Source organism: Acomys russatus, chromosome 27 (genome assembly GCF_903995435.1).
Source record: "Acomys russatus chromosome 27, mAcoRus1.1, whole genome shotgun sequence".
Classification (NCBI taxonomy): domain Eukaryota; kingdom Metazoa; phylum Chordata; class Mammalia; order Rodentia; family Muridae; genus Acomys; species Acomys russatus.
Genome location: NC_067163.1, coordinates 45,400,401 through 45,424,346, shown reverse-complemented (window position 1 = coordinate 45,424,346; position 23,946 = coordinate 45,400,401). Strand labels below are relative to the sequence as shown.

General features: G+C 37.0%; 1 protein-coding gene across 1 annotated transcript in view; it reads left to right on the top strand.

Moving 5' to 3' along the window:
- Galntl6 (polypeptide N-acetylgalactosaminyltransferase like 6) overlaps positions 1-23,946 on the top strand; it is a 750,388-nt gene that overhangs the window by 44,308 nt on the left and 682,134 nt on the right. Inside the window, 1 exon segment of the mRNA XM_051169799.1 lies at positions 15,433-15,571. Within this exon segment, the coding sequence (XP_051025756.1) occupies positions 15,433-15,571 (139 nt within the window).

Genomic DNA, 23,946 nt, shown 5'->3' with positions numbered 1-23,946 from the left:
TGCACTATAAATCACACACTGGAGCTCAGTGTCTGGCATCTTGAAGTTATTCCTGATCTTCTGGGCATGAAAACTCTTATCCAGCCCACTTCGCCAGTTTTTCCGTATAAGTTTATTTATTTTGTGTCATAGTATCAGGTCATCACAACTTCACAACCTGCTACTGTCCCTCCTGGCATGTCTAGCCAGTGACACTTCACCATCACCAGTAACCGTTCCTACCCTCTCTTCTTGGGCTCCTGCCATGGACCGGCTCAGTCAGGGATAGTTTCTTGGAAACGGGATTTCTTGAAGAGTCGGTGAACAGAGATAAGGCTTGTTGACAAACAGTCCGACTCAAGAGTGAGTTTTGCATCTGAGTGTATTTTTCAGCTAAGCAGTCTAAGTTTTTAAACATATATTTCAAAAGCAAGAGGGCTTGTGGTTACATTTTGCCACGGAGCAGATTCGAGGAAGTCAGTGAGCACTCAAGCATGCACAGGTACAAAACGCGAAGTTATTGTGTTGTCATATTTTGAATTACAACTTTGAATAAAACAATACAAGGTACAGAACACACAGCAAAAGACGTCATCACTTCTAAGTTACTGGCTTGGTATCAATATGTATGTGCTCCCTTTGTCCAGGGTCAATGCTCTCTCCCTAAAGAAACTTGTGCCCAGCACCTGTGTGTCAGGACAGTTTTTTACCTTTTCTGATATCTGAGTGCCACTACCTGGAGTCTGTTGAAATATTCCGTTTCTTTGTAAGCCATAATATAACTTATTAACTAATGATTAATTTCTAGTCATGTTTCTTTTAATAAGTGGAAGTGAAGCAAAACTGCTCCAGACCTGGACAGTCCCTGGCTGCAGTCCCGAGTCAGGGTCGTTTCCTAGCGACCATGGTTACGCCTGAGAAGTCCTGATCTGGGAGTGAAGTTTAAGAAATAGGATAAAGACAGAGAATGTCACACAATGAAAGAAAAGAAACTGCAGTTTTTCTCCTGGCAGAAATATCAGCCCCAGTCCAGGAGACTCTCCCCTTTTCGGGGGGTCTTAGCCTCAGGCCCGTGTAGTATTTGTCACGGGTAGTATTTGTCACGGAGACTCCACTGGAGGAGTGACAGACTCTAGCCTTTCCACAATACAATGTGATAAGCCTCAGCCACTCTCTGTGACACGCTGCCATTCTTGCATGTCTCAGGTCTTCAAAAGCAGTACCACACAGTAGAATCTCACACATCATTGACCAAGTGCTGATGGCAACTTGATCTAGAGCCTTGGCCCACAGCTTCCATGTGCCGACCCTGAGGAAATTCCCCAGCAGCCCTAATGAAGCACAGAAGTTTATGCTGATCTCTTATTAATTACAGCTGACTCCCCTGACTACCTTCCATTGTCCCAGGAAAGCGTAAAAGTTTTCACTTCCATATATTCCTAATCCAAAATATCATACAAACGACCCTGATAGTCTTTGATTCCCGCTGTAACTTCCTAAGATAGCCATCCGCAGTCTGCTTTTCTCTTATCTTCCATGCTCCCCAAACAGCTCATTAAGTTCTGAGCACTGGATGTATAAAAGAATGATTATATAGAAGAACTTTCTGAATTAATTATCACCTTTTGAAGAAGTGTTTGCTAGAATGATAAGAATGTTGGAATAAATCAAAGCTATGCAGTAAAATACTGGTAGTAAACATTTTTGTTTGGTTGTTTTTATCCACTAAATAATTCAGGTTAAAAAAAAAAAAAAAACAAAAAAACAAACAAAAAAAAAAAAAAAAACTCCATAAACTAAAAGTAGGCTTTATAAAATTGCACTAATTTATCAGAAAATATGTAGGTATCAAAAATAACAATTATTACAGTAACTCCTATTACTCTGTCTTCAAAGTCATACATACCTTCATTATCTAGGAAATGTTCATGATAAATTATTATGTCATTTTTCTAAACAAAAGAATGTTGTGCATTTATAAAAAAAAAGGCATGTAACCATTAGAGATTTGACCAAAAATAAAGACTAACACAGAGCAATTAATTGCATTTTAAATAATATATCTTGCATCTAATTTTCTCCATACAAACACAATTGGGCATAGAAATACGGCAAATTAATTTAATATTAATTAAATATGAACATTAAAGCATGAATGGGCTGAATATAATACCAATAGAAGATCATTCATAGTAGCAAAATATTTTATGTAAGTAGTGTAGCTAATAGCACACAAATTAATTATCACAGAATGAATGCTAGCATTTCACTGGTTAAATATTTTATTATGGTATTTTAGACAATAAAACACCTTCAAGAGAATACATTCACTTCATTTTCATAATTTATAGTGATTAAAAATGAGAAATATACTGATTTTTTAGATCAGTGGATAATTGAAGCAAATTAGCATCTAATATAAAACTTAATTTTCCTTCTCAACCACTTTTATCTTGGCTCTTTCACAGCTTAAATCAATCTTTAGAATATGATTGAAGAGGAAACATGGAATGTTCAATTCACTATAAAAGTGTTATTAGCTTTTCCTCTGAGATCCTGCATTAGAAAGAATTTTAGCCTTGCTTTATTTGCAATTATTAGTAATTGAAAAATAAAAGAAATGAGCCAATTATTTCTTTTATATCTGCTTCTACTTCTGCAATTACAAAATCATAAAGGAGAGCTTTCATTGATACTACCTTATATTTGTTGAATTTCTTTAATGTAAAATGCTTGCTTATGTTCTAGTAGTACTTATAAGTTTTTAGGGAGAGACAGGTAACTTTTACGTATTCTGAATCTATGGCTGACAACAATGAGAAATATTCATAGGATTAGAATACTAAGAAAATACCTGAATGTAATACAGATACAATCTTGACAAACAAATTAGATTGACACCAAATCCTTACTTTGTCAGGCTGCCAGGAAATCCGTTACAATGTTTCATGTTCCCAGAGGCATTAATAAGCAGGAACTATGCAGAAGACTGGCATGTACCAAGTAATACACTCTGGAAATATCTGTTTTATTGTCTATCCTCTTCAGACTGCTGCCCATCATTTAAAAACAACAGTTCTTCTTCACTCTCAAGTGCTAGGATTCCAGTGATTCCTGCCTTTCTGCCTCGCAGGGCTATTCCAAGGATAACCTCTGGCAAGGATTCCCATGGTCACGGGAGGAGGCTCCTACCAGCACTCCAGTCCTCACCCCTGGCACACACTGGCTATGCCATGCATTGACTTCCCCCTTGTCTGCCTCTTTCTATGCAACTCTGATTACAGATTTTCCTTCAGTCCTAAAGCTCCAATGGTAACAAAGACACAAGGTAGACACTGCCCTTAAGTTGGATAAAGTTCCCCAGGCAAGAATGTAAAGGTCTGTGTATTTCCATGAGAAACTCAAAAGGCAGAGGAAGTTAGCAGCTCTAAAATCACTTTCTTGAGAATAAAGCTACAGAGATTATGCACGTCATTCTGTGAGTCAGATGCATTGAAATCTTGGCTTCTTAAATACAGATCTATTTACTGTATTGTATCATTTAGTGGATTTTAAAAAAAATTTCACTCAGTTGTTGTTTTGACACAATTATACATCTTTCTATATAGTTATATTTTTGAATATGCTAAAGAACTCATAATTCTCCCAAGAACCCAGATATTACAAAGAATACTGAATAGTTTCACTTATCTTCTTTTTTAAAGAATTAAGTCTCAATCAGTTTTAGTGTACTGGGTTATGGGCTTAATTATGCAACTTAGTACATACAAATTATTGTACTTTGCTTATATTCACCACATGTTTACCTCCCTTATCTCACTGATTATCTCACTTTCTCCACATACACCCCTTTCTATTTCAATGTATTCACAAATGTATATGCATGAATACATGTATCTAAAATATTTATTTGCAACATGTTGTGGAAAAAATGAATGCCTCACTATGTAGTTAGATTTAATTTATTTGTAGGCTTTGTCTCCAAATATCAATTAAAGTCCTAAAGTAACCCTAATTGATAAATCACTAATATTTGTTACTGAAAGTGTGTTCAAACTTTAACATTTTTTGTGTCCTTTAGAGACACCCATTCTCTCACTGTACTGTAGTGCTGTGTTCGTCTCATTTTGCCTTTCTGTCTTCTAAGTACACTCTACGTAACTTTCTTTAGTAACTTAATATTTTAGAAATCATTTCTTTCTTGCATTTATAAATAGTGAAATTAGGCAGAAAGTGGATTGTGTAACAGTAACACACAACACATATAGACACCAAAAGTAAAGAGATCAAGTGTGGCTAGAGGCCCTTCATCTTCTACTGCTGCTTGTTTCTATTTCTGAATATTTGACTGAATTCAGTGTCTGTTAGCTCTCAGTGGTGCTGGTCCCTGCATGGGACCAGAAATAACTGGTGGAAATTGGTGCTGAAGATGGATGGTGGAATATGAGGATGGATGATGGATGGGTTGGGCCTATCTTCCGTTCTCCTACTTCCCATTTAAGGCCACAGTTCTATCTTGGAGAAACTGAGGGGAACATGAGAAGTAATCCCTGAGGAAAATAGTCATGTTAGAGACTTTCTCTGGTTTGAATGGTTCAGGTTGACGTGTGAGACAACTAGAAGAATCTGGAGAAGAAAGTCCATTATGTTATATTCTGAATAGAAAGGTTACAATATGTTAATAAAGGGAAAAATTGGAAGTGTTATACTGTCTTCAGTTTTGGCATACAAAAATAAATATACTAAATAAAAATAAGGAAATTAATCAGGCTTGGTGGAGCATGCCATTAGTCCTAGCACTTGAGTAGACATAAGCAAGCAGATCTCTGTGAGTTTGGAGTCAGCCTGGTTTACAAAATGAGTCCAGGACAGCCACAGTTACAAAGAGAAAACCTATATAAATAAATAAATAAATAAATAAATAAATAAATAAATAAAACAAAATAAAATAATAATAGTGAAATTTTCCTCTTCTGTATTTTTGGCAATCATAGCAACTTACTATTCTCATTTTCATCTTAGAAAAGTTATTGTGTACATTATATTTTCCTCTTCCAGAAGGTGATGGTGGTTATAAGAACATAAATGAAAAATGTGGAACTGATTAATATCAACAAAAGCATATCCATTTGGTGGCTAGGTATATAGTTACATTGGCTATTAGACCTTTGTCAGATGCATGGTTGGTGAAGATTTTTTCCCATTCTGTAGGCTGTCGCTCCGTTCGGTTGACAGTGTCTCCCGCCTTACAGAAGCTTCTCAGCCTCATGAGGTCCCATTTATTAATTGTTGACCTTAACGCCTGGGCTGTTGGTGTTCTGTTCAAGAAGTTGTCTCCTGTGCCAATGTGTTCCAGGCTCTTCCCCACTTTTTCTTCTAACTGACTTAGTGTCTCTGGTTTTATGTTGAGGTCTTTGATCCACTTGCATTTGAGTTTTGTGCATGGTGACAAATATGGGTCCAATTGCATTTTTTTACACATGGACATCCAGTTAGACCAGCACCATTTGTAGAAGATGCTATCTTTTTTCCATTGAATAGATTTAGCTAGTTACATTGGCAAAGTGATTGCCATGTATACTTGAAGACCAGAATTTTATTCTCAACACTCAGCTTTGGTCGTTTGTAATTATAACTTCAGTGCTAGGTAGACTTCTCCCTGAGTGTCACTGGCTAGCTAACCTAGAGACTGACTTTGACACAAAATACAAGGTAACACCTAAGAAAAGGTACTTGTAATTAACTTTTGTCTCATACGCGCGCGTGCGCGCGCACACATATACACACACACACACACACACACACACACACACACACACACACCACAGAGCAAAAGTAAAGCCAAATTCTTTCCAAATCCTCAAACCTACTTACCACTTAAATTTGCTAAGAAGTTATATATATTTCATGAGGGTTGAAAATGTTGTGTCAAAATAAGTTGTTATAAGAAAGCCAATCTGCTTGCTGCTATCTGAAATGTAGAGGCTACTGAGTGAAATGGAAGTGAGATCTTTAATTCAGATTCCGTCTTTCTCCTCATGTCCACAACTGCAATGTTTTAGCGATATGTGGTTCAGTAAATATCCCAGAAGAGTGCAGAAGCCCTCCTTTCATGTTTGCCACAATTTCTCATGGAGTCTTAATCTCTATTGCAGGTTGCTTGATTATTATTCATGACTTTATTATGGTGGCATCAGTTGTTGAATATTAATCTGGTTTTATTTTAGAGTATGAGAGCCTATGTTTCAAGTGAATCCATCTTTCTTTCCTTCCCTTCTTCCTTGCTTCATTTTTTTCTTTTTCTTTTTTTTAACTTGCGAGGTAGTTTATATTTTTCCCTTTTGCTGAAAATAGAATCTTTTCTCATACAGTATATCCTGATTAGAGTTTCTCTTCTCCCTACTCCTCCCACTTGCTTCCTGTCTTGCCTCCTACTCAGATCGGTCCCTTTCTGTCTCCTCTTTGGAAAAGAGAAGGCTTCTAAGACATAACCAAACACAACCAAATAAAATATAAGCTATCACAAAAGGCATCACATTGAGGCTTACCAAGGCAAACAAAAGGAAAAGATCCCAAAGGCCTTCTCATTCACATGCTCAGAAGTGCCATGAAAATCCTAACCTGAACGTTATAACATATATGCAGAGGACCTGGTGCAGATCCTTGTCTGCACTGTGCTTGCAGCTTCAGTCTCTGTGAGTTCATATGATCCTTGCTCAGTTGGTTTAGAAAGCCTTTTCTCCTGCTGTCCTCCATCACCTCTGTCTCTTACCGAGGTGCTTCATTTTCCTCAAGGTTTCCTGGGCTTTGAAGGGAGGGATTTGATATAGGTATTCCATTTAGAGCTGTGTGTTACAAGGACTCTCTCTCTCTCTCTCTCTCTCTCTCTCTCTCTCTCTCTCTCTCTCTCTCTCTCTCTCTCTCTGTGTGTGTGTGTGTGTGTGTGTGTGTGTGTGTGTGTGTGTGTGTGTATGTAATGCCTGTCTGTAGGTCTTTGAATCTGTTCCCATCTTCCACAGGAGAAAGATGTTTTGATGATGACTGAATAAGCCACTGATGTCTGCATATAGCAGAATATCATTAGGAGTCATTTTATCACTACTTTAGTTTTTAAGACTGGCAGTGTTTGGCTTTATCATAGGTCTCTGGGCTATCTAGTGTCTAGCTCTTTTTTTAAAGATTTATTTATTATTATGGATACAGTGCTCTGGCTGCATGTACACCTGCAGGCTAGAAAACGACATCAGATCACATTATAGATGGTTGTGAGCCACCATGTGGTTGCTGGAATTGAACTCAGGACCTTTGGAGAAGTAGTCAGTGGACTTAACCTCTGAGCCATCTCTCCAGCCCCCTAGTGTCTAGCTCTTCATCATGCAAGAAGTGTTGGGTTTGGGTTCGTTCTATCTGTTGAATGAGCTTTAAGTCAAATCAGACCCGGTTTGGTTACTCCCACAAACTTTGTGCCACCACTGCCCTAGGATATTTTACAGCGGGGACAGCATTGTAGATCAAAGGTTTTGTGACTGCATTTGTGTCTGAGTTTCTCTTTTGGTAGATTGCAGAGTACCTTTCTATACCAAAAACACTAGACTATACGAGTGAAGGTTCTGCATAGGCATCAGGTTGTGCTGGTGGTGTTTTCAGCACTGGTGCCTTGCTGTCTTGGAAATACATTGTTTTGGGCAATCATGATATACAGTGCCTTAACAATAGAGTCTTGGCATCTGGTACTGTTGGTAGCTGAGGTTGATTATCATTGGCTAATCATTATCCTTAGGGGGATTCTGGGGACTTTCTGTACAACTTCAAGGAGGTGTTCACATAGCTCCATTGGAACAATGAGTTTCTTTTCTAACTTTATTTTGTTATTTTAAATGTATTTTTCTATTTTTGCTCTCTATGATGTCTGTTGTTTGTTTTTTTCTGCTTTATTTGGAAAATTATTGCAATGATAGGGTCTTCCTCTAAACTCTGATTTTAGGTCACCCATGTTAAAATGGATAGAGTAATTTCAATGACTCCTTTTGAAAATAAGAAATGTAGACTATGTAATTAAGGCATAAAAATGCAGCTTTTCTAAGAAATCTTTTTGAATTTTTCTTCTCTATTTTTATTTATTTTTTAAACCAGTATGAGATATAACACTATTTGCAATCTGATAACAGAATATTAAAGACTATGACATCTTAGTTTGCCTTTGCTTTCTATACTCAAGTTAACTTTAATTTCTATATGTGTGATATATACATATATTTATTAACTTGGAATATATATATATGTATATGTGTGTGTGTGTTCTTTGGAAAATGAGGCCTGACTTCAGAAGCTTATATGTTATTTTCTTAGAGGATTCTCACTATTTTTCTTTTTAAATATATTTTATTAATTTATTCATATTACATCTCAATTGTTATTCCCTCCTTGTATCCTCCCATTCCTCCCTCCCTCCCATTTTCCCCTACTCCCCTCCTCTATGACTGTGACTGAGGGGGACCTCCTCTCTCTGTATATGCTCATAGCCTATCAAGTCTCTTCTTGGCAGCCTCCTATCCTTCCTGAGTGCGACCAGGCCTCCCCATCTAGGGGATGTGTTCAAATATAGGGCACCAGAGTTCGTGTGAAAGTCAGACCCCACTCTCCACTCAACTGTGAAGAATGTCCTGTCCATTGGGTAGATCTGGGTAGGGGTTCAAAGTTTAGTGCATGTATTATCCTTGGCTGGTGCCATAGTTTGAGCAGGACCCCTGAGCCCAGATCTACCCATCATAATGTTCTTCTTGTAGGTTTCTAGGACCCTCTGGATCCTTCTATTTTCCCTTTCTCCCATACTTCTCTTACCTAGAATCCCAATAGGATGTCTTCCCCTCTGTCCCACTTTCCTGGTGAGTGAATATTTTAATGGGACATATCCCTTGGGCTAGTGTGCACATATATAAGTAAGTATGTACCATTTGAGTCTTTCTCCTTCTGGGTTAACTCACTCATTATCATCATTTCTAGTTCAATCAATTTGTCCACAAATTTCAGGAATTCCTTGTTTTTAGTAGCTGAGTAATATTCCATAGTGTAAATGTACCACAGTTTCTTTATCCATTCTTCGTCTGTTTCTAGGTTCTGGCTATTATGAATAAGGCTGCTATGAACATGGTTGAGCAAATTTTCTTGTTGTGTGCTGGAGCATATTCTGGGTATATTCCAAGGAGTGGAATAGCTGGGTCTTGAGGAAGCCCTATTTCCAGTTTTCTGATATAGCACCAGATAGATTTCCAAAGTGGCTGTACTAGTTTGCATTCCCACCAGCAATGAAGGAGTGTTCTCTCTCTCCACATCCTCGCCAGCATGTGGTGTCACTTGAATTTTTGATCTTTGCCATTCTGATAGGTGTAGGATGGAATTTCAGAGTTGTTTTGATTTGCATTTCCCTGATGACTAAGAAGGTTGAGCATTTCTTTAAGTGTTTCTCAGCCATTTGATATTCCTCTGTTGAGAATTCTCTGTTTAGTTCCAAGCCCCAATTCTCAATTGGGTTATTTGGTTTAGTGGTGTTTAATTTCTTGAGTTCTTTATATATTTTGGATATTAGACCTTTGTCAGATGTAGGGTTGGTGAAGATCTTTTCCCAGTCTGTAGGCTGTCACTTTGTTCGCTTGACAGTGTCTCCTGCCTTACAGAAGCTTCTCAGCCTCATGAAATCCCACTTATTAATTGTTGACCTTAAGGCCTGGGCTGTTGGTGTTCTATTCAGGAAGTTGTCTCCTGTGCCAATGTGTTCCAGGCTCTTCCCTACTTTTTCTTCTAACTGACTTAGTGTCTCTGGTTTTATGTTGAGGTCTTTGATCCACTTGGATAAGTTTTGTGCATGGTGACAAATATGGGTCCAATTGCATTTTTTTCTCATAGATTCTCACTTTCTTAATCATAGATTGTATGACTAAATTATATTGCTTTCCTATGAATATTAATAATTGCTTTAAATACATATTTTAAAGTAAAAGACATATCATGAGGTACAGTGCTTTGATACATATTATCTAAGAGAATCTGATCTTATAGGAAAGAACAAGTAAAGGATTGGAGGACACTTTAAAATATTAGTAACTGCCTCATTGTTGTTTTTGTAAATATTGTTACTTTTGTAAATAAAAATGTTGAGGGAAGAGATGTTAAAGAGCTCATCATATTGATAGTTTCTTAGTGGAAGTTTGATATGACACTTAGGTTCTACATATTTAACCTCCAGCAGGAATCCCTACATACATCAACAAAGTGTTGCCATGACAACGGGATAATCAATGCTGTATTCCTGTGGTAGAGAAGCAGTCATTCTGTTCCTCATTAATTTTGTGAATCAGCTGACCTTAAAGATAATACATGGATACAAAATAAATATAATGAACAAAAATAGTGAGGAGTAGGGAGAAATTAGCAAGAACAAGGAGCTAGTCAAGCTTCTAATTTACAGTGCACAAAGCTGTAGGAAAAAGTTTACCCACTTCACTAACAAGGAGGAAAAATGGCATAATGGAAATATACTTAAAAGTAAGTGTATTTAAGTTATTTAAGTGTAAAAATATACTTAAAGCAAAGAAAGCAGAACTTTAAAAATGCCAAATATATGTCAGGATTTATGGTGGCTACTGTTTCATAAAGCTAACAAGGTTTTGGTATTTCCATTGTTTGAAAGACAATTACTACTTTTACATTTTATATTTTTGAACAAAATCTAATAATCAAGGAAAAATTTTCACTTTACACATAAAAATTTCTTTCAGAGAAAATATGTGACACTACAATATTCTTTATAAATAGAAGTATAACAACATAAAAGCAATTCTTGTGATACTTTGTTTATTAAATATGGCTTCTTCATCTCACACCAATATTTGGTTTATACACCAAATATTTCACAGCATAATTGTTAGGAAAATATCAAAGACACCATACATGTATTTTCTTGTATTGGCTGACAAATTGGCACTTTTAAATTCATATTGCTGATTTAGTTCTGTAGATTCTTAACCTCATGTATAGCATTAAGCATGCATTAAATTTTTTAGAAAGTTTCCACACATTCTGAAGTCAGAGCTTAGTATCAAAGATTAAATAATGTGTATGTATAGGTGTTTAGGACATATCAGATTGTGAAATATGAAAAGCCATCCATATTTTTCTCTGTCAGCCTTTTCCAAAATCTGTAATAAAAATTTCTGCTAAGTCATATCCTTGTAAATACAATGTTTCTTTCAGAATATGAGCTTGCCAAAAATTGTAGGGTATAATTGAAATGATTACAATAAAACACCACAATTAAGTATGATTTATAAAGCCACCATTACACATACAAAGACAATGAAAGAAACTTTAGAGAATTATTTCCTAAACTTTTTTTGTTGGTTTGCACATGTATATATACAAATTTTGATTAATACAATAGTGTTTGTAATTTGAACTACTATAAACACAAATTAAGTACCCCGTGTCTATTTTCTAATAGATACAATGTTTTTCACAATCAGTGCATTTCTTAAGTATACACAGACACTCACTTATTTTATTATAAATTAACAAGCGAAGAAAATATATAGTTTATTAGCTCTGGCTATCAAATGTTTTAGGAGAGGAACGAGTATAAAGAAAAATTTTGGCAGGAAAAAGCAACCTTCTCTGACATCTGCAAACAAATATGTTGCCAGTTCAAATAAAAAAATGAAGAAGGACATTTTAAACAAATTTAGTAGCAGTGCACTGACAGATCAGGACTAGAACGACTTACTAGAGTCTCCAGAGTAAGATGATATTGTGTGAACATGTCTTATTGATATTCATATTCAATCTACCTTCTGTGTAAAATCAATCTTCAGTGATTATTTCCAAGAAGATACTGACAAGTCTGTGAGTGAGGCATGAAATGGGAAGTCAGCTCAAGCAGACTGGACACCTGAAGTGAATGACCATGAGAAACATTCCTCATTCTCTTTATAAGTGATACAGCCAAGTGCTTAAATGTCCAGTGAATTGGAGAAATATATATATATATACATACACGAAAGTTTAACATAGGCAGAAACTTTATAGGTTCATTTAAAATGTAGGATTTTCTAATCTTAATTAAATTGGATTTAATTGATGTTATAAGAAGTTAAGATTGTTGCATACTTTAATGAAGAAATTTATGCCAGATGAAGCAGATCCTGGGAACTTACCATCCTCACTACTCACAAGGCTGTGAAGGAAGGAGCATAAACACAGTGGTTTGGAGACAGTGAAAACTTAGTCCATAATAATAGTAGAAAAATTCTCACTCAACTACCTTATCAGATTTCATCTATACACATTTTGTGTGTCTATCATCTTCATATGTACTATTAGAAGTTTATGATATAAAAAGAGCAGGTAATTTTTCTTTCATTTCCACAGAAATTAGAGAAAGCACAAACACTCTTCAGTGAGCTAGCTCGTCAACCAAAGACACAGTCCCAGACCTCAGTATCTTAAAGACCATTATACTTTTTTATAAACTCCAATATCCTATTTTCACATTTTTCTTTTAAATTTGATGTCAAAATAGTAAGTATGATAATCATAACTTAATCCCCAAAATCTTTCTATGATAAAGTAATCAATATTTATTTATAAGAAAATGAATAACTTTATTTCCAAAACATCAATTCCTCATTATTTGTTCACCACCCACTAAAATGGACTATGTAACGATCACATCGTAGATATTGGTGATATTATGGTGAGCAGCAAACCCTTTCACCATTTTCAGAGTGTACATTCTCCCTGGAAGAAAGCCATTAGAGAGATAAAAGCATTCATTCACACTAATCAGTAATATGTGAAAGAAGAAGATTATGGTGATATAAACGGAAAGGAAGAAGTCAAAGTACCACTAGTTGCAGATGACACATAGTAGTACACATAGTGTATATAAGCGACCCCAAAATTCTGCCAGAGAAATCCTACAGCTGATAAACACCTTCAGCAAAGTAGCTGGGTACAAGACTAATTTTTAAAAAAATCAATAGCCCTCCTATATACAAACAACAAATGGGCTGAGAAAGAAATTAGTGAAACCACACCCTTCACAACAGACACAAATAATATGAAGGTGGTGAAATGTGGGAGCTGAAGCGATCACCCTCGCTAAAATGGCACTTGGCAACCGGCCAGGCAAAATGACTTGCAATTCTGCTCCTGGTAAACAAGTCCTTATTTGGGTTGTGGGCCGTGCTTTGCTCTGACGTATGCATCCCGCCTTGTCGGGAACCAATTGGAACTACCGACGTAAGGGCTGCTGATTGGTTGGGTGAGGCAGAGGATATAAAGGGGTGCTGAGGTGTTGGGGAGAGGAAGGAAAGGGAGAAAGGAAAAGGAGGAAGGAAAAGAAGAAGCTTGCTGAAAAGGTTCCTGAATAGACTGCCTGGAGAAGAACGTTCGGGTCGCGTCCTTATTTTCCGCTGGTCGGAAGGGTCGCGACAAGTGGTGGCCCGTACGGGGACTCTTGTCATTTATGAGCGCTCAGAACTCCTGGTGGTCAGGGCAGTCGACTGGTAAGTTCCCTGGTAAGGGAGGGACAAGCTAAGTTCTCGGATACAGAGACTATAAGGTTCCGGTTAGGACTATAAAGACTCGGTACGAGTGCTAAAGTTCCCGACAGCGGACAAAAGCGAAAGTAAAATGGGAAATTTACCATTCAGCCCTGTGTTTATCGCACTTAAAGACTTCTTGAGAGCAAACCCTGCAAAATCTGTAACATCATCAGATTCAGAGGGGGAGGACTCAAAAGAGGAAGTAGAAAAGCCGATCCGGAAAATGGAGAAGCTAGAATCCGGGGTGGAGCCTTCGGCTCCTGGGCCGCCTCTATCTGAGTTGCCTCAGCCTCCTCCCTACGTTCGAGAGAACAGCTCGTGGACAGGACGTACCTTTTGCCCAGAGGTATGGAGAGAGGCACGGACCCAACAGTGCTTTCCTGTTTTTCAGGATGCACAGGGCAATAGATATCATGAGCCCCAGGACTTTAAAATTGTCCAAAGATTGGCAGAATCTGTGCGTACCTATGGAGTGACAGCTGCCTTTGTTACTGCCCAATTGGACTGTCTACATAGGTATTGCATGAACTTGACTGCCACAAGAGCGTGGACAGAGCCCAGGATGGTGGGCAAGGCCTCTGGGCTGGTGGCGCGCGGCAGGCCGCCGGCGAGAGCGCGAGCGGCTGAGCGGCGGCGGAAGTGTCTCCGCTGGGAAGATGCTCCCCTTGTCGCTGCTGAAGACAGCGCAAAATCACCCCATGCTGGTGGAGCTGAAAAATGGGGAGACGTACAACGGGTGCCTGGTGAACTGCGACAACTGGATGAACATCAACCTGCGGGAGGTCATCTGCATGTCCCAGGATGGCGACAAGTTCTGGCGGATGCCTGAGTGCTACATCCGTGACAGCACCAGCAAGTACCCACGCCCCCAAAGAGGCTGGAGATCAGACCTCTACTCCCGCCTGTTACGTTTTAAAACAAAGAAGCGGGGACTGTGGGAAGCTGAAGCTATCGCCCTCGCTAAGATGGTGCCTGGCAACTGGCCAGGCAAAATAACTTGCAGTTCTGCTCCTGGTAAACAAGTCCTTATTTGGGTTGTGGGCCGTGCTTTGCTCTGACGTATGCATCCCGCCTTGTCGGGAACCAATTGGAACTACCGACGTAAGGGCTGCTGATTGGGTGAGGCAGAGGATATAAAGGGGCGCTGAGGTGTTGGGGAGAGGAAGGAAAGGGAGAAAGGAAAAGGAGGAAGGAAAAGAAGCTTGCTGAAAAGGTTCCTGAATAAACTGCCTGGAGAAGAACGTTCGGGTCGCGTCCTTATTTTCCGCTGGTCAGAAGGGTCGCGACAGTGAAACTCCAAGGAAGTAAGGGAAAGACTATATGATAATAACTTCAAGTATCTGAAGAAAGAAACTGAAGAAGATATCAGAAGATGGAAAGATCTCTTATGATTATGCACATCTAAGTATGGTATTTGTCTGCAGTAGGTACATGCATGTGTGCCCATGCCTATGTGTGAGCATGTGTGGCATCTTGAGATAGGTTCCAATACAGAAATTTCATCAGTGTTTAAGGTGGAGCAGCAGCATATGAATGGCAACCACCAGAGTCCAGATGCACACACATGGATATGTGCACCTGCAGGTATGCTTTCACAGTATGTAAAGACTAAGATATAAAACCTACATACGTGAGAAAACAAAGTGTTTGTCTTTTGGAGTGTTGCTTTATTTGTTTAATATAATAGATTTCAGTTCAATCATTTTCCTGTATATGTCATGTTTTCAGTTTCCTTCAGGGCCATTGTTTATAATTGCACACTTTCATTATCCACTGTGTGTTGGTGGATATCTGTTCTAGAATATGAAGTGGATACTGTTTTCAGATGAAAACTTTATTTTTTTTTTCCTTGTAGGGAAAGGTGAGCATGGAAAACCATACCCCCTTACTGAGGAGGACCATGATGACTCAGCTTACAGGGAAAACGGCTTCAATATTTTCGTCAGCAACAATATTGCTCTAGAGAGGTCTCTGCCAGACATCCGCCATGCAAAGTAAGTATGAGCACATCACTGGTGCTTCTTTCTTTGGCTATTTTGTGTTATTATTTTTAATGCTTATCAGTGTGGTATATATAAGCAAAGTGTCACACTCAGCATTTGGATTAAAACTTTCAGGTTTTGTAATGTTAAGTATGATTAATTAACATTATAAAGTGTTGAATTACTGAAAGAATGTCAGTTTCACTGGATCCCTTTCTCCCTGCTGAAACTTTTTTTAAATGGAAAAAAAAATAGGGGAAGCAGTAAAAGATACCTGCAGCTGTAGATGAGGCATTGTGTCCTCTTCCGTAAGGTGCATGCATGCATCTGACCACATCTGAGCAATCACCCAGTCAGAGATGAGGCAGGAAATTGAACCAGGATACAAAGCATAAGGTCAACCCCCAGGGATTTACTTCCTTTACTTAAACCCCACCTCTTAAAAATTCTATAATCGCCCAAAACAGCACCTCTTCTAGAGACCAAATGTTCAAATACGTGATGAGCCAGTAGGAGACACATTAAATCTAAACCACAATATGAACTCTCAGAATCAATGCATTTTCATTATGTATACTATCTTCATTTAAAACAAAATGCTTTAGGAAGATATCTTTGCTTTTTAATCTCTGATATTATGGGTTCGAGATAAACATTTTTCTCTGGTTGTTGGTGTTAACAGTGTTGTCTTTGGACATGCACCATCAATACACTGCTAACTTAAGTTAACATTACTCAGGGCCCTTGACCTAATATTCCCATAAGAAGTGATTACAAGTTATTACATGATCATGGTTCCTTTTTCAGTTTCCTGTCACCTTATGGACTGCTTGTGGTTTGACAAATGACAGTGAATTATTTTTATTGAACCATAGCTAAGTGTCTACTTTTTCTTTAACTTGTTAGTTGTTAAGGGAGGTGGAATCTTTTGGGGGTTTCCTGATAGATAAACAAAGTCAAAAGAATGTAACTATAACAGATGTGAATATGAACTTCAACACCTTAGCACCAGTCCAACCACATTGGTGCATTTCTCCTCATTCTCCTTTAAAAAACACTTGTATGAGAGAGGAGGGAGGAGGGCAGAAGAAAGGAAAGAGGGAAGAAAAATAGAAAAGAAGGAGAGGGAGGGAACAAAAATAACATAAACTAAGAAAATAAAGATTGCAGCTATGAACTAAGGGAGAATTTTAAGTTCATAGTGTTTTGATAATTGACCCCTAAAATGAACAATATCATATGCTTTAGGGGTTATTGTTTTATTCACATTACTGCTTCTTTAATTTACTTTAATTCTTTCATGTAAGAATTACTGTTTTTTTCCCTTCAGAATCTATGTTAAATTATCATTTCAAATACCTTTAAGTAGAGGATTAGTGTGAAGAGCAAATCATTTGTTCCCTAAACTGGAAACTCTATATATTGCCCTTGGCCTTTTATCCTGGTATATCATTTGCAGGTTATTTACAATTATCTATTGCAGTTTCCACTGACCAAAAATCTTTCTTGTTATGAGAAAGTATAACATCTAATTTTGCTTCATCAAATATGAATAAGCATCATTGTTGTCATCATAAATATGCTCAGATAATAATTTCCTCTTACCTCATTTCCTCCCCAACATTTCCAACCTATTAAAGGGCATTCCAGTGGAAAGTGTTACAGCTAGAAACAGCCAAAGGCTGCCGAAGAAGATGGACAGCATTCTCTTTAGAGCACAGTTTTAGTGTGACCAAAATCTTGAAAGCCAGGTATTCCTACACAATCCTTAAGAGTGAAAACAAAACCAATTTGAATATTTTATTATATAAAGGAATAATATTACTATTAAGAAAAATATTATTTTAAGTATTAAGGAAGAAAATGGTGGAAACTCATACCACATTCTTAGCCCTGCTGAAACAGGATCCTGAATAGGGCCAAATGCCATGGAGTAAAAAGACATCAAACAAAAAGTTAAAGCAAAGCAAACACTAGCAGAGACTGTACATGACCAATAGTTCAGCGATGGCCAGGATAACAGCTTAGCTTTACTGCAGTCCATATCTGAGTCTCAGAAGGGCAAGAGTAGAACTGTGCCCCTCCCCTGACATTGTCAGTCTCACCCGCAGAAAAACATAAACTAAGGTCTTGCTGGACCCACACTGCTGAAAATTTTATGCTTCCAGTTTCCCTGTGCATCGTACTTGGACATGGATTAAACAATAACACTGGCAAGCGCTCTGTGCAAAATCCCAGAAATCACAGAATCAACTCAACACATATTTTAGAATTATTTGTTAAAGTACTCTGCAGCTAACTGACCATACTTTCTTTAGGTTGTTTTAGTCTGTGAAATAGGATGCAAAATTTTTGTGATATTAAAACAAAATAGTTCGAAGAAGCTTTATACAGCCTCCAGAGTGTCAGAAGGAAAGGGTTCATTTTTCTGGGCTTTAAGTAATATTGTGAGAATATTATATTGCCATTTCTGTTAACTTAACCTTCATTGCAGCGCACAAGCTTACAGTGTGTATGCTTGTGGCGTACTCTGCTGATCCACTTTCACCTGTACCTAGCTTCTTTTCTGGGTGGTTTGCTATGCTTAGTGTACATTTTTATTTAAAGAGAAAAATATTCATTACCAGTTACTTTAGAATTCTTAGTCTACAAGGCTGTATTATTTTATTTTATTTTACTCCATTTGTTCTCACTACTATCAAAGCTATCAGCCGTTTTAGGTTGTGTACGTCATAGACAATAGCAGATATGTCATAGGCAATAACAGAATCATCTTAGAACCATGGATGAAGTAAAGTTGAATGGTAGTGGCCAGTAATTTGAAGTAATTAAATTACTTCAAACATTTTAATTTAGGCTTTTAAATTCATTTTTCCAATTTTTTTTATCATCTCCCTGTTTTGCTGATAGTTAGTTTATAGTATCTGTCCTGTGGTAGGATCAAAGCATTTGCCACCTTTTCCATACTATTAATCTATATATTTTCAAGCTATAATCTATGTAATCTGTATATTTTTAACCACTCACCTCTTTGGCATGTTTGTATGCTCATTGTCTAGAATCTATCATTATATCATCTCTTGATACCTTATTTCATACAATGCTAATATGTTATAGGGGCATATTTGTAATATATGTCCTTTTGGGAGTTATTTTAATGGAATGACTTCACAATAACACATTTTAATTTTACCCATCAAGAACATTAATTGTGTCTTACCTTCATATTTAGACATCTACCTAGGCTGTCACATAAATGTTTTACTTTATTTAAAACATCTTATTTAATTTCCACTTAAGAATTTAAGAAATTAAGACATTTATTTGAATTCAAATTGTAAAAGATTATAAACTATGGAAAAATAGCCTACATAGAAAAAAGTTCAGCTAAATATTTAAATAGTAAAGGGAGTTTGAAGGATCTCTGAACAAATGCACCTTCCTTAGCATAAGCAAGTCTACCCATTATTATTATAAGCACTATTCAAAGCATGAAATATTTAATTAATGAGAAGAACTCAAGTGTCAAAAGACAGGAGTAGTCTCTCTTGAAAGGACCATGCCTGCCTGTGGGTATATAAGGAACTTTTGTTAAATACCTCTCATCCTCTTAAATCTTGTAATTAGATATACACTAAACCTTTCTTATTCATATATATTCATATGCATATTTGAGTTTGGAATGGGGGATGGGATGTGTATATGCTACTAGACAATTGTGGAATTAAAACAATATTTGCAAATTCAGTTCTATCCTTCCACTGAATGGGTTCTTGCAGTCTAATTTACGTGTAAATGCCTTTACCTACAGTTTCTCAATAAATTCCAATTTTGTTTCCCAGAGAGAGAATGTACATGAAATAAAGTGATCTAAAATCCTCAAATAGCAAGAGTTATATACAATTGCATTGGGTTTATGTAAATGTGTCATTAGTTTGTTAGTTATTTTGATGCTTTAAAATAGGATGCCTAGAAGTACAGCTGTTTATATGAATTTCCATGTATTTGTTTGTTAGGTGGGGTTTGTTACTTCTATTGTAGCTGAGTATCTAGGACATTTTAAAGTTAATACTGTCTTACTCTGCTTCTTGGCTTTTCTATTTTCATCATTTCTATTTCATTGGACTGAGTTTTTCTTGATCAGAATAATCTTAGCTTCATAGCTTTGACAATAAACGGAATATTGAGGCTAGGGAGAAGATGCTGTGATATCTCATCTCCTGAGAAAAATACAGGAGTGTTTTACCACTCTCAGATCTCATCGCTGCTCTCAGTAGTATTACAGTGATATCACAGCAATATATCACACTCTTGTTGCCTGGACAATTTCAGAAGCAATTGAGATATTCTCCCAGAAGTGGTTTTTCTATTGAAACATTGCCTTTAATATTGAGATTCTGCGGATGAGAATTCTAATGCGAGCCAAGTGTAGGGTCCAATGCTGGGCTCTGGAAGGAGCGTGCACAGCCTCTAAGTCCCAAACTTTGCTGACTTGAGGCATCTACAGAGATGAAGGGGGAGCATGCAGAGTTCAGAGTACAACAGGACTCTGCCTGCAAGAAGGGCCCAAAGCAGAAAATGAAAGATGACAGCGAGACATGGGTATGCTCCAAATCTCAAGTGCATCAATCACCACTGCTTACACTTGTTCTGGAATAACAGCTGGAAGGGTTCAGAAAAAGCAGGCGTATTCATGACAGGGCACCTTGCACACTGGAACATCTGTTAGCAAAGGAGTCCCTCCCTTGACAAAGAGCACAGGGTGCTCCTCTATGTGTAACATGGAGAATTTCTGAGAATATTCAGAACTTAGGTTACTTTTTTTTTTTTTTTTTTTTTTTTTTTTTTTTTACTTTTTAGTATTTTATATTCTAAACACACTTACCTACCAAAAAGGATGTCCCATTGAACAGGCTGAAATTTTCAGTTTTTCCTATGGAATTTTTATTTACCTACTATACTAAGGATGCATTCTTCCTTTATGTCCCTGACTACACATTACAAATTTTACAACTGTGACCAGGTTTGCCAAGCAGTTGAATCATAATCTACTCAGGGTATTTGTTTTTCATTTTTTTTTTTTTGTTTGTTTGTTTGATTGGTTGATTTGTTTGTTTCAAATGAGGATGCTTTATGAAGCACCTATCAATACCTTCCTTATTTTCATTTACATAAAATTACAATATGGGGAATAAACTAATTTGAACTCTAAACCTGAACTGCCAGTAACTATATTTGTGGGTAAATTTCAGTTTAAGAAAAATAAGTTATATGTTCAACTTTTAATTAAGATTTAGTCAATGTGTTGAAAATATTTATTTTAATTATACATGAAATATAACTGTGATTTAATAGGTGTGACTCTTTCACAAAAATGTTTGGGTATAACTAGCCAAAATTTTGCAAGAATACTTTTTAATTTCAGTTTCAATAGCTCTCAGCACATTCTGACTGGCAACAGTGAGTCTTCTTTCAGTTTTTATGGTGGTGTGTAAGGGAAGTTGACTTAGTGCTTTCAGTCAGTGAGCTCACAAGTAAACTCAGCATCAAACTAAACCAAAAAGCCCCTTTCTGTACTCTGGCCACCTGTGATACTGCCAGAATAGGAGAGGGAAATATGTTCTTTGAAACAATTGCGATTAATGTTGAAGCAATGTTTATAAATAGAAAAAAATCAATGAAGATTACAAACAACATACTGAAAGAATGAAAGGTCAGTCACAACAAATAAAAGTGAATTTTCAAAACTTAAATTAGCACCTTCCATATTTAAGAGTGTGTATGTATAAACGTGACACTATTAACATCAGTACATAATTACATCTCTACGAGTTAAGATCTAGATTCATAATGAAATTACCACAATAACAAGTGCACACACACACATTCCTGATCTATGACTAAAGACTGAGAAGTAGGGAAGAGGTTTTGTCACTGTAAATAAAAGTTGTATATGGTTTCACTGTCGCAATGAAGATATGCCTGGGAGAGAGAGCAGTTGACGAGCTGTCAGGCTTTCAACCTCCAGCATGAACAACAGATTATGAAACAGTGTCTTTGAAAAGTGAAATAAGGGCAAGTGGAAGGGCCCTTTGTCTCAGAGTGATGGTGGGGAAGCTGTGTACTTAAAAAAATATTAGGAATGAGCTAGCAGCTTTACAAATGTATCTATTGAATTTCAAGCTCTGTGTGTTTGTGTGTATATGTGTGTGTATGTATGTGTGTGTGTGTGTGTGTGTGTGTGTGTGTGTGTGTGAACTTGTGATAAGAATCAAATAAAAAAATTGGTATGGGTATGAGAAAGAGTCATGTCTTGAATTGTATAAAGAGAAGAATGGAGGTGTCAGCATGGTTGTTCCTGCTTGACCATTTGAGAGGGCCGAGCATAAAAGCTGGAGGGGTCTGTGGTCAACCTGGGCTGCACAGAAAATTCTCAGTGAGGCTTTCAACATGTAGAGAAGAAATTGTATTTTTCTATAAATGTTAAAGTAGCAACCATAACTCTAAACTCATTGTTTAATTTTACTTGCTCCAGAAGTTTTCTGAAATGAAAGGAGGTGGTTAAGGCTGTAACTTGCACATAACAAATGTGGTTCTGAGAAATCTTTCTTATTCTCAAGGACATGATCAACTTTGTTTTTAAACCAGTGAGCCATGTAATCATCAGTACTGTGCAGGCTATGGAAGCATAGCAGAAATCAATCTTTGGGTGATTTGTGTTACAAACACATATTAGTGTTTGTCATTCATATGCTTTGCATGAACTTTGTCATAATACAAATGGCAACAAAGTTTACACATATTATTGAAAAAATATGTTTAATCAATAGTATGAGTTTTAATTGGATAGTTTATAAGCTTTATTGAGAAATATTTTTAAATAAAGCCAAGTATAATGACGTGTAAATAGTTGAAAAATTAGCGACCTAAAAATATCCATTTAAAAATATTGCTGTAAAATGTGAATTAGGTAGTTGTTTTAATTTTAAATGACCTATCATTATTCATTGATGATTGAGTCAATTTTAATTAATAATTATGTGAAAGAATAATATGTGCACTTTTAAAACTTGAATTAGTATTAACTCTGCTCCCCAATTAACCTGGGACAAACACTTTCAAAACAAACATATTTTAACCCTCTCAAAAATGTCCAAAAAAGTAAAATAATTAAATATATTCAAGTATATATTTAGTAGAATAAGATTTGGTAGAAAAAATAAATTAAAAAATATCTCTACCACAAGTGTGTCATCCTTCTTTGGCTGAATCTCAGCAAGTCAGATTCCAGTGTGCACTGCCAGAGAAAGTCTCACTGTGCTACCTCTGGGCCCTGCTCCTGGCCAGGACTCTTTCCTGGGAAGCATGGTACTTCTGCTTTTTTTTAAAATAGGGTTTCCTGTTCTGGAAGAGACAGCAGGTTCTCTTGCTCTAGGGCATCACTCTAACAGCAGAAGCTCTCCTGGCATGTGACTTTCAGAGAATGCTTCAATCCCAGTCAGTGTCCTGAGGTGATGTGGTTCCCTGTGAGCAAAGCATCTGCTGGGCCCTCTCCAGAGCCCTCAGCTCCTGGAGCATAGTGTCACCCTGGGGATTTTGGCATGCTCCCCTCCATCCTCTGAAGATCCCTGCTTCTGAGGGAGCCTCTTGCCATCAAGCAGTTGCTGTTTATGCTCTTCCAAAAGAAAGCAACTTCTTTGAAACATAACGGAAAGTTGTAACAGCTCAGTGCACTCTGACAAAGCTGACACCACCTGCAAGGCAGCCAGTGTGTTCCACAAAGATGGAACTATGTCTGTAGACAATTATTTCTCAGGAAAAGAAGTGAAGAAACAGAAATCTGGGAAGAGTACCAAATTAAGAACAGATGCCAAAAGCTGGTTATATCAATCAACCTGGGGCAGGCCTCATTCTTATGACTGGTTGGTAAATTAATAACACAAATTAAACTCCATATTTTTTATTATTTTATATGTTTGTTTTTATATCAGGAGAAATAACATGATGTTTGGTAAAGACAGAGTGGGAGGATGGAAAAGAATACAATAAAAATGCACTGTACCAAATTCTCAAAGAATAAAAATCCATGAACCTTGGAAGCTATGTCTTCAAAAGAGACACAATTTTAATGGCTTCACCCATAGAGTGATTTATACTTCGAGATATTATATTGACAAAAAATAAAGCAGCCAAGGAGGGTTTATTGTAACCCCAAGTTGGGGATAGTCTACAAAGGAAAATGTCTCCTTCTAAGTCTGGGAATATCCAAGCTGCCACTCATGAGTATCAATACTAGGGCCTTAATACAGTGCTGGAAAGAAATAGACTTCACTAAAATAACCAGGTCAATCATTAAGAATTAAACAAGGGATTCTAATAAACTCAGG